The sequence below is a fragment of the Actinia tenebrosa genome, unplaced genomic scaffold (genome assembly GCF_029948245.1).
Source record: "Actinia tenebrosa isolate PJP-AT-01 unplaced genomic scaffold, QUT_ActTen_1.0 PGA_scaffold4__44_contigs__length_22323623, whole genome shotgun sequence".
Taxonomy (NCBI): domain Eukaryota; kingdom Metazoa; phylum Cnidaria; class Anthozoa; order Actiniaria; family Actiniidae; genus Actinia; species Actinia tenebrosa.
The window spans coordinates 12014842-12027266 of record NW_028292581.1 but is presented as its reverse complement, the minus strand read 5'-3'; the positions used below and the strand labels follow the sequence as shown (position 1 = coordinate 12027266).

Genomic DNA, 12425 nt, shown 5'->3' with positions numbered 1-12425 from the left:
TCTACATAAATATTTTTTGTACTTTTCCTGACTATGGGTGATCTTTGATCATTGATCTTGATTTAACTCGACTCGTACTCTCAGAAATAAAAATATAACATAGACTACTATATCAATGCACGCATATTAAAAAGGGCTACATAAGTTTTATCGATAAATTTTTGGAATCTTTTTATGCCTTAGGAGTACAAAAGCAAATATCGTTATACAAGATCAAAAACGGTAAAAGCTAGTACTGTATTGATAAAGTATAAGAATTCCATTTCAGGTAAACATAAGTGAGAGGATGTGAATTGAGTTGAAGGTATTGAATTTCTCCTCTTAATTAACTCATGTTTCATCCGCTTTTCAAATTTCATAGGCAATATATAAAATCTTTGCAGAGCAGAAAGTAAAACAAAAACAAACAAACCCCCTTAATTAAACTCATAAGCGATTGAGAAATTTCGATTTAAAAATTTATAATTCGCGATATATGAATTCTGAACATTTCTTTAAATAAGCTCAGTCTGATACATTATATTTCATAAAAGCATTTTCCAGTATGCTTTATTGTAATTTTTTCTAAACTCAGACTGTCATTCGAAATAGTACTCTCATGTTGCCAATCATGTGAATCTGTCATGTGAATGAATCTCTGGTACACTGATTTAGTCGAATTGTTTACCGCTGAATGAATACTAAATTACCTCGCTTTTGTCACAGATTTAATGTTGATTACCCAAAGCTTAATCGCTACAGAATAAATTCCTTTCAAATATAAATTGTGGTACTTATTATGCATTATTGCGTGAGAAAAGAAAGATCTTTTGCAGGCTAACAAAAAAAATTAACCGACAAAGCCTTGCTCTGGTTGATCGTAATTCCACTTGGCTAACCTTTGGAGCGTACATAAGTTTATCATACTCATGAACCCGTAACAAATGCATTCAGTCCTGCAGTCTTGGCGTCCTATTGCCGTATTATGAGTCACTCTGTTGACGTAGACAAGGACTGAAGGATGAGTCGTCATGCATCGAAGACTTGTAACACAATAACTGGGACAATGACTTGATGCCCCAATAACTTGTTTTCATTACACTCGATTAATGCGTGGGAAATAAAAGCGTATTCCATTTCTTAAGGGTGAGAGGTCAAAGATAGCTAGCTTCTGGAAAAACAACCAGGGTACGGCGACGCGGTTTTACGCTTTACCTCAATAATTATTTCTTTACAAATGGTTTTTGTTGTTATTTCTACTATACTATTTGAATGTGTGATTCACTTGCAGATGGAGAGTTATTTCCATCTCATTGTAATATGTACCACTTAAGTTAAATATTTATGACATCGTTCGTTGAAAACTTAACCTTTGAAAAAATGTGTTATTTCAAAAACATCAAAAAACTGTGGGAATAGTTATTATCCTTACGATTTACATATATAGCTATGGTATTATGTGTAGCTACTTTAAAAGCACTGGTAGATTCGTAATGGTACACTTGAACCAGAGTCGTGAAGGGACAGCTTATTACTAAGTACGTCTGGTATTAAGGACATTCTTATTTTGCATTTGGAATATTTATCGACTCAAACGCTGTTGCCGCCGAACGGCTGATTTCTCTTTTGTAAGGGATATTTGAATTCATTTAGCAAATATAATATTTCCACGGGACTAAGTGTCATGGCGGACTTATGTTTCTGTCATAACCTAACAAGTCTCTTTAAACGTTTTCCGTTTCTGTTTATTCATCTACGATCGGTTTTTAGAATTACTGGCCTAATAGATCTAGTTATTCCTAATCAACATATTCAGAATTTCTTGAGATAAATGGCTTTTGAAAAATGTGTATGATCTTTTAAAATTTAATGACTTTGTCCAGGTGCTCGCCTGCTAAATGAACTGCTTTGGCTCCTCATGCTTTCTGATGAGCGTCTATGAATTAATATCTGTAGTATGAATCAAAACTGAATAGAATTACGCTTGCCGGCCCTGCATTCAATTTTATGAATTGGCAATTGTAGAAAGCTAACCCCTACTCGCTTAACCGGTGTCCAAGTTGCATATACAATCACACCACTGACTTGGTTTCATTGACGCTAAATAGTATATAGTCTGAAACAATATGCAGATCAAGCAAGCGTTATTGAATGAATGAGTACTTTCTCTGGTTATTTCGAAAAGGTCCTTTCTTGCTTACTTTTCGCGTATAAACAAACAAAATATAAATTAACCCTGCAAATTCGATAAACACTTTGCGGTGCCAAATATGTACCAATATTTTCTTACTTCGACACTTATTTATTTCTTTTCGATTACCCTCACTTATCTCATAAACATTTTTCGACCTTAAATTAAATGAAAATAAAACTGGACTGATATGATCTATAGTGAGTATAGAAACCACAAACTCCTTAGTACAGTAATGACAAGAAAATAAATACTAGAATTACGAGTAGAATTTAGATATAGTAACGTAGTAAGCGTATTTCATATAAGACACTACCATCCATGACTGCTCCGAGTCTAGCATGACTCCTGAAGGTAGACCATGAAGTGCATCAATAAATCGTTGATCAATAGCAGATATCGATAGCTCAGTATATGAAGATATCTTTTAAAAGCAAAGAAAGCACATAAATAATATTAGAAAGCGTCCTTCCTTAGCCTCTATAGTATGCAGCGAACATCTGTTCTACAGCTCTCTCTTTTCCAAACTAATAAAACGCTTACGAGAAATGGTTATGCTTCATTTTCAATTTTAATATATTCTATATACACTTCTCTGTTTCTTTTACATGTGGACGATATATATTTACAACTTTCGATCTATAGACTTTCTTTTTATGTTATTTTCTTGTCTGAATTTGAATGTAATGGATCGAAGTCATGTTCGATGGAGGACTAAATTCTATTTACATGGTATTTCTTAACCATTATAATATTCATCTATTTTAGACAGATGACAATTTGAAACCTATGGGTTGTAGCCCATTCCTTTCTAAACATCTGTAATGAAACAACTCTAGTAGGGACTCCTTTTTACGTTCTTACTGAACAACCTGATTATTTAAAGTAAGCCTTTCTTGTTCTCTGTTTCCGCTACTCATTTATATGCAAACAATCTGCTTTCCATTTGTCTTGTTGACAAAGCGTGACTTCACGAGCAGTGTAAATTAAAATAAAGTCTAAGTAAGGCAGCAAGATGTATAGATTCGATGCTGCTCGGTGTTTTCCTTGTTACGCGTTGTTTTGGAATCATATGTAGCGAATATCATATGACGAGTTCACGGCGCCTTCACTAAGCACCTGGGGTCGACTCTGAATTATTTATGGAAATATTCTAATTCTCCACAATGGCAAGTTTGTGAGATCGATTCTAAATTAAAATATCCTTTCTAGCATAGTTCTTCTCTATGCGTGTCTCTTCATGTGTAAAGCTAGATGGTCCGATCTTGAAAAGCATCTATCACAGTGCACACATTTGAATGGTTTAGCTCCAGTGTGTTTTCGATAATGGCGAGTAAGCTCGTCCGAACGAGCAAACCGCCAATTACAACCTTCCCAAGAGCATTTGTATGGTTTTTCTCCAGTATGCGTTCGTTGATGAGCTTTAAGATGAGAGCTTTTTGTGTAGACTTTGCGACAGCCACTAAAATTGCAGCGATGAACTCTACGCTTACTTTCAGCTCCGTCCTTCGGACTGCTAGCTCTGTTAACAGCATTACTACCTTTAGTGCGAGGTACACGCGACACAGGTCGCGGTGCCCGTTGTTGGTTGTTACTCACGACTATCGTAGGTACTGAGGATTCCGGTGAGCTTGGTGGAGTTAAGGGTAAAACTGGTTTAGACACCTTACTAAGATCCTCAGAAACATTTATGGGTAACTTGATCTTTAGTGGCTTTACCGTGAGCTGCACACACGGCTTCGGTTCAGTTGGAGTTTCTGGTAAAACTGTAGGTACAGACGGCATAGTCGGGGATGAATTAAAATCAATAGGCTTGATATCCCAATCGTCTCCGAAAGGAAATGTCGCCTCGTCGAATGGCAAAAGAAATTCGTTCCAAGGTGTCGGTGTTCCTAAATTTGATTCTTTATTTTCTACTGTGCTAGGTTCAGGGCATAAATATCGGTCCATTTCTAAGCGTGTCTGAAAAAAAAACAAAAATCATTAAAATTGACAATGTATTAGCATGTTATTCCTGAGTTGATCAACGAACAGAAAGTGAAACATATTCGCTACTGTCAGAACATCGCCACCAGCTAGTTTGTCAAGGCAAGTGTGTGGTAAAGATCTGTTTTTCTTATAAAAATACCAGGACCTCGTGCTAAGCGAAAGTACTGTAAGAAACAGAGTAAAGTGAGACGTAAATATATCGTTACCTGTGCCCAATCGTCTTCAAGTGAAGGTAGAGAATAGAAATAGCCGGTATCGTGGACCGTTTGTAACTCTAAGAATATTGTAGAAGAAGGAATAGGTGATTGAAGATCCATGATTGAGAAGGAAGGTAGGTTGAAGCACGGTGATGAGTGCAAGGAGTGAGTGGACTACGGCCCAGTGCAGCGCTGGAATTTGGCAAATATATAATCTGTAGCACAAAACACTTGGGTCTTGGTAGTGTCATGCACTTCACCGACGCACAAATCAATCGCGGAAATTAGAGCGGGCCCAAAGTTCCATTGGGTACGTGCTGTATTTAATTGTGATTTCAATCTGCAACGTTTGATTGGTCAATACAAGACAAAGAGACCAATCACTGATCTGCTTTTGTCAACTTTGACAATTAGTCAAAACAACGAAAATATCCGGCCAATGGGGAGCAATCAAGAATTATCATTCAGTCTTCTTTTTAAAGGCCTTATATGGCCACGTCTATTTCGGGGAATGATATAAAATCAGCTGTGGAGTCGAACATTCAACATCAACTCAATTTATGAAAATAACCGATGCTAAAATCCTTAAGAATATTCTAAAAGCACTCGAAAGTCTTCCGCGATGGATTTCTTTTTTTTCGCCGTTCGGTCAATTAGTTTTTGGGGTCGTTTTTAAATAAAAATCTCGTTGTTATTCATGTAACACCATTGTGACAAAAATAATCGTGACTATGGAGCCAGCTCGTCATGTCACTTTCCCGCGAACTCAGTGACCTGTTGTTTCGGTGTCTGTGATTCTAACTGTAGCTATAACGCATTCACCAGAAGAACCTTATCAAATCTAGTAAAGATCGCAAATTAAACATGATTTTATACCATTACGGATTTAGGTTGTAGCTGACGTGACAACCAGCTGACTCGGTAAGCTTTCTGCTGTATTTTGTCAAAACAACAGTCGGATATGCAGAGATTAAAAGTTGAAAACCAAGCAGTGGCACTTTTGCCAATTTTTTTACACGAGTGAATCAAATCGAACTACAAGACTGCTAAAACAGGTAGTTATAACGCTTCTATTCGTAGAGGAATTATAGATAATGATCTCTCTAATTCCCTTCGTCACGTGAAGCTTCGGGAAAAAATGATTCTGGTAAAGGCAGATAAGGCGGCTGAAGCGTATTCTGTGGTGGAACTAACGATTTTCTATATTTGTACAATTGTCTAATGCCCATAGGCTGTAATCTGTTTGTGCGTTGGCAGTGTGTTTGTCGATTATTGCAATAAAGTAATCTTTATATGACCCCTACGGCTATTTTGAAACGTCAATCAAGCGTTGAATGAAATTCTATACGATGCGAATAAATCAATTAGTTTTCCATTTACAAAAATAGAAAACAACGCGCAACTGCATCGGAAATATTGATCACGACTATTATTTTCAAAACAACAATCTTATTATTTGTAAGGGAATGTCACAACAGGTTCATAGCGCACTTTGTCCTAATTGTTGAATGAGTCAAAAAAAATCCTGTGTTCCATATTTTCAGAATAAAAGTATTATAGTCTGTGGTTTATTTGTCGTAAGAGGGCTGTTGTAACGTTGCAATTAGGTTAGTTTCTGTCATACTTTTAGATACGATTGTCGTAGATGTGTAGTTGTGATTTCGGCTTTAGATATGCAGTGCAAGTCTCCGCAGGATACGGTATACAATATCAACAATACTTGCACTTAGTCCGGTGCTTGGGGACGGGTGTGCAGGGACCTACAGACCGAATGATTGATTACCCAGTAGCCAGTAAAGGGATTTAGATCTTGTACAGTTTGTGTTCAAGAATACGACTTAGATATCGAAAGTCTTGAGCCCATTGACCTTGATAAAAAAGAGAAAAGAAATTATCTTTGTGATGAATAAAAGCATTGGTACATTGTGAGTAAGACCATTGAAGTCACTTATACTTTAAAGAGCCAGTTGAGATGTCTGGCCCTAAATTCGTTGAAGCAGGGTTGCAAGGGGTTATTAGAGTCAGCGCGATTTCCAGATAAATGCGCCCAAACTTTTGATTAACGCGGTCTGTTTGTCATGATGCCGAACACAGTTGGTTTAGTAATCATAGTTTTCGTTCTTCGAGTGCCAACAGTCTCGTAAACAACGCACTATTTGGGCACGCTTAGAATAAACCATTTATTTTTCTTGTAGAAAATAAACGCATGAATCGCTTTTGCTTAGCATAAGCAATTTCTCGTCCCCATGGCGTTCGTTTTCAACCTATGGCCCCAAATGCACCAGCTAGAACTGAACCCTTTCTTACTTTAAAACAAAAATGAGAGGCTTTAAGGTCAAAGTTCAAAACTTGAAGTGCATACTTGCGCGTGCCATTTGGATCGACAATAACCTGCTTCGAGACTTATACTATTTCTGATGTTTCAGACCAAACTAAGTGCGCCTGAGCCACATGTCAATTACGAAATAATTTCTCAATCAAAGAATTCAAGCCTATTTGAGTAAAAAGCTATTTGCGTAAATTTAGCAGATTATGTGTTGGTATTTAAGCCTAATCTTATTAAAACATGCAAATAGTCATTGGGTTTTATTTCTTTTGTTTTGCGACGTGTTAAATATCTTGTCACTTTAAGTAGTGCTTTGTTACCCCCGTAGTAAAGTCCCAAATTTGTCATTGATATGTACTCTTTTGAGTTCTCATAACATATATGACTCTTCGAAATAAAAGGACAATCCCCAAAAATTGACAGCCGGGAAGTTTTCCATAATTCGTTTTAAGTGTGTTTGGTTTAACAGTAATAGTAATATGACAATAATAACCTTATTTAATTAAGTGTCAATGTCTTTAACAGAAAATAAATTAAAATAAAAAGTAAAATATTAAAATCTATACCTATATCTATTCATAAATCTGTTAATACAATTAAACTATATTAAGAATTTCTCAGGAAATGCACCTTTTGCAAATATGGGTATCATTGACTAAAAGCTTATCTAGGTCCATTTTTCTAATTTTCATGTTAAAAGAGTTAATACTAACCGATGATCTTAGATCATATCAAGCTTTGACAAAATATGTGGCTCTCAATACCTAATAGAATGCTTACCATAACTAACAGTATCAAATCTTGTAATAGTTAAATCGGCATTATTCCTGATTGAATATCGCGAAAGTACACTGAAAAAGTCGTAACTGCATTTTATGACATTTCTATCGTCCCTATTCTAGACAAAAAGCCAACTATGGTGGAAAAGGTTTTCTTATACAATTTGTGTCGGTTGCCTGTATAAGTCACGCAGCTGCGATTCTTTTTATTGAAAGGAAACATAAAATATTGTTCTGGCGCCACATCAAACAGAGAAGTATTAAGCCCTTCGGCATAACAAATATCTAATAGTGTCTGTTAAAGATTACAGATATACATCTTCCTTTTTATTTCCTTTTCTAATTTTTTTATTTGAGTTTTACGCTCCGCAATAATTTCTTTTGTCGTTATCTTGCCTTCTTCACTAGCTAAAAATGCAAAGCGATAAAAGTTATTTTTATTGCGAAGCCTTTCAACTTGCGCATGTCAGATACAGTGTGCAGGAAGTACCGACTTTTTCTCTCATGCAAACAACGTAGACTGACAGACATACTCCATGTTTAATACTCTATTTTATTCTTATATTACCTATAATCCATCCATATCACGCATCTTTTCATTTCGCTGTCCTGTCTTGTGATTTTATTTTTGTTATCAGCTGTGCATGCCAAGGTAAGTTTTTACTTCTGATCGATCACATTCCGTTTTCATTTCTTTTGTAGCCTTCGCTCTGGTCTTGGACATTTTTGAACCCAGAATACTAATTCAAAACTCAATCTGAACTAAAGATGTGTAAACAGCTTTACAGTTATTAAGGGCAAAATCTCTTCAACATGAGTGATTGTTGGCTATAGCGTGTGAAACGTGAGCGCCAAAATCCGGTATTTTTGATTGCGTGGAATGCATTTTCCAAGTGTTAGTACTGCAACTATGAAACAGAGCCTTGCATTTTGTGTAGAGGCCGCTTTAGTGGACTAAAACACTACGGGTTTCAACAATCCAGACCTTGGACGTTCCACTTGGATACCCAACCATACAGGCAAGGTAAAGCTAATTCCGACGGAATGCCATTATCTGATCAACAGAGATAAAAGGAAAAGATCTGAAACACGTCGGATTACTGATACGATTTTCAGCCTTGTTCGACTTTGGTCATTACACATGCTCTGGTTTTGAAGAACTGTCGACACCCATTACACTGACACCACTTTACCTGTTGGTATGGAACTTTTTTTACGTTATGTGTTGACATGTCCGAATTGGATACATTGTTTTCGGGGTTCAAATAATTCCTAGCAAGTTTCCCTATATATTTCCATTTTTTCGTGATACCTGTTTATCGTACTTGTTTTGCCTTTTCTTCCTGAGTTAATTTTCTCGTTGCTTAATTATCACCCACACGTCACTACTCTTTGCTTTAGAAGTTTCTTCCGTGACATTTCAAGTCTTTAAAAAAATATTAAGATATCGTTAAAACGTGCACGCTCGCAGCCATAGAATTATAAGGTAAAATGTTTACTATACTTCAGCAAAGGCAACACCACCACCAGATATTTTATACATTACTTCACTTATAACATTTAGTTGAAGAAGCTTGTTTGGGTAAAACAAGCAATCCCCCACTCTCCTTGCCGACCCCTCTCCTGCTCCCCTGGCATTCAGAATGATATTTGTCGTGATCAAAAAAAACAAACTAATTGCTCATGGTATCACGTACCACCTGCTGTTTTGCTACTTCTTGCATGACATTTCTAAGATCTCAGATATGATTGACGTGTATTTAAAATATTTGTTCGATTAGTAGATATATACTTACCAGGGGGTTGGCCTTGGGGTCATATAGGCTCTGTAGTCATGCACAGTACAAGCAATCTGTATCACAAAACCCGCACAAAACAGTCGATTTGACTAAATCCCTTTCATACAGCATGAAAGCTTACTTCGAATACCTGGGAAGACATTGATGTTCATTATTTGTTTTTTACCAGTGCATGTTTATCAGTAGTTTTCGTGTTTTTGTCCATGTGAAGACAATACCTCCTTAGGCTGCGTTCATAATGTATGGCAGGGGGGGGGGGGGGGGGAGTAGGTGAAGTTAAGGGGGCATCGGAAACTTTTTTACCAGTAAAATGGGAAGAGGACAGAATTGGGGGATGCAAAATCTTTAGAAGAAGCTACAAGAGATTGTCCGCGGGGGAAGAGGGGGGGGGGGGGGGGGGGGGGAGATTTAGCAATTTTTGTGGGGTCTTAAGAATTTTCTTTGTCGTTTAAAGATTTCACCTGCCTCCCCTCTGCCATACATTATGAGCACAGCCTTACTCTAGAACTAATATCTATTCTAAAGCTAATGTCTTGACTCTTGTTTAGTACTAGTGGTTTAACGAACCGTGTACTCGATGAACTAATTTTAGTATCATTTTTTGAACGACTCCTGTCACTCAGTAGTCTAAGGACTTTGTTAAGCCTTGGAATGTTCAACCTGTAGTCAAAACATCTTGATTTTAAAGAGACACTCGAACTTCTAACCGCTTCATGATGGCGGTCCTCGTGGAGCCGCACTAATGTACGTAAGGGCGTTCAGTCTAATATTCTTTTATTATGGAAGTCATATAAGCGAGGCTAATGAGTTTCATACCTACGTAATGTACGATAATAATAATTTATATGGCGCAAATTTGCAGGTGGTCGTAATCAAATGCTAACTCCTGATATATATCTGCTAAAAGATTCCGTATATCGGCATTTTCATATCCACCGGTATGTTCCTTTTATCAGTAAAACTGATTATCAGTATTTTCTGATTTAATTTACAATGCTTAGAAGTGTTACAGAAAATGCATTGAACAAGTGGTCAAACTTTACTTTTAAAAACACTTCTTCATCAAAATTGTTTCGAATTACAATATAATTATTTTATATTCTGGGCTGCGTTTCCAGCGTCTGGACTAGGGAAGAGGAGCTGCCTAATTTTTCTTGCTTTTCGTTGCTTCTTGCATGTCCATTCTCTTTTCAAATCTTCTTCTATCTTTCTTTTGATTTTCTTTATAAAGAGAATTTATCGTCACAGTTCACTGTAGTGCTCAGTATTCGAAAATTGATGATATCTTGAAGATAGAAAGAAAAATATGTAAAATATAATAACAATAAAATCTCAATGCACTTACAAAAGTTAAAAAATAAATTGATAATTCAATAAAACATAATAATAGTCGTAATATCAAAGATAACTGACAGAGCTTCAATATGGGAACAAATATTTTGAAAAGGATATATGTACTGAGTGTAATGATTTAATTCTACAGCAAGTTATGTAATAAGCCTGAAGCGAGATGACGTTTTACCCCCGACTCTATACCATAATAGTTTTTAAAATTCTTTCATATTAAAATTTTTAATTCCTTAGAGAATACAGGAACAATAGTCATAATTAAAGAACAAAAGCAGTGTGAAATTAAAAGGATTATGGTCTAGAGACGGGGGTAAAACCTCATCTCGCTTCAGGCTTATTGGTGTCCCAAGACCTTAACGATGCGCACAAATTCAGACCCTCTTACCTCCAAAAAGGAAGCCAAAAAGGTAGTCGTCAATTATAGTATTTATCTATATCTACCCACCCACCATTCAAAACATTCTTCCATCCTTACACAATACCGGACTTACGCATATATCACGCTTGCAATATTTTAAAAGCGGATGTCAATTTACGTCAGTAGTATAGAGCGCATGCAGTAAAACCATGAAATAAAAACAAATGATGCTAACAAATATAGTAGCTACTTAGTGACTAATAGTTGCTAGCACTCAACATTTATTAAACAAAAGACAAATGGTCTCGGCTCTTGTGTATTTGTCTTTGTATGATAAGTGTTCGGGGAGGGGGGGGGGCTGAAGCCCCCCTTCAGCAGAAAAAAACAAAACTGAAGAATTAGATGCTTTTTTTGATTGTTTTCCGTTGTGTTGACAGAACTAGAGAAACTCAATTAGCCCCCCTAAACTGAAGTAGCCCCCCCCCCCCTAAAATTTTGGTCAACATGGGTGGTTGCTGGAATGTACACTGATGTAAAGCTAGCGCTCTACTCCACTCCAACGAACACGCTCAACTTATTTTTAGTGCGCCTACGAACGGATGTCTCATTTTCCTTATCACGCGACAAACAGCACACGGTGATCAGGAAAAACATCGAAACCTACGCTATTGTCGATTGTTGGATGTGTTTATGAAAGTCCTTATCGAGGTTATATATATTTCCTCTTAGAGTTTTTCGCAAGTATTGTTAAGAGGCAATTAAGTTAAAAGTGATCAGTATTTTTCGATGGCCTCGCACACATTCTACGCAGGGTTCGTGCTACTCCTAAACTCCTTGAATTTAATTCATGTTTTCAAGGGCACTTTGAAAAGCTCTTGAATTTCATGATTTTAGAGAAACTCCTTGAATTTTTGCTTTGATCATTACTTGCATGGTTCTGAAATAGATCTAGTCAGAAAGATTGGAAGATATGAAAGTTGGCCATGTGCAACCACCGTGTAAAACCTTGGCATATTTAGCTGAACATACTCCTTGAAAATTCATTTTTGGGTCCTTGTATACTTACTCCTTGAATAGTCCTTGAATTTCAAGTGGTTACCTCAGCACGAACCTTGTGTACGATACAGGACAATTCTATTCCAGTATAGCTAGCTCTAATATAACACCGATAAATCTCTGGGGCCTCGGTTTCGATTCCTGGTTTGCACATCGCATGTGAGAGGAGTTTATTGGGTCTACCCTGATTCAAGGTTTTTTTCCCGATTTTCTACCTCTGAAAAAACTAACACGCTAAATTCCAATTCAATCGGTGAAGACAATGTGCAAGGGTATCGATAAATTTGAAGGGGGCAAGAATGGAGAATGTGGAATAAAGTGCGCTCTTTGCTCCAAATTTTGCGCGGTTTAGATCAAGAAAATATTCGATATTTTAGAGCATAGAATGTGGAAAACACAAG

General features: G+C 36.7%; 1 protein-coding gene across 1 annotated transcript; it reads right to left on the bottom strand.

Moving 5' to 3' along the window:
• Window positions 1-2722: 2722 nt before the first annotated feature.
• LOC116293403 (Krueppel-like factor 6) lies at window positions 2723-5680 on the bottom strand. The gene is made up of 2 exons (XM_031700825.2): window positions 4366-5680; window positions 2723-4132 (listed from the first exon to the last, which is right to left on the bottom strand). Exons 1-2 carry the CDS (start codon window positions 4474-4476, stop codon window positions 3395-3397), a joined length of 849 nt encoding a protein of 282 aa, XP_031556685.1. The 5' UTR covers window positions 4477-5680; the 3' UTR covers window positions 2723-3394.
• Between the last annotated feature and the right edge of the window lie 6745 nt (window positions 5681-12425).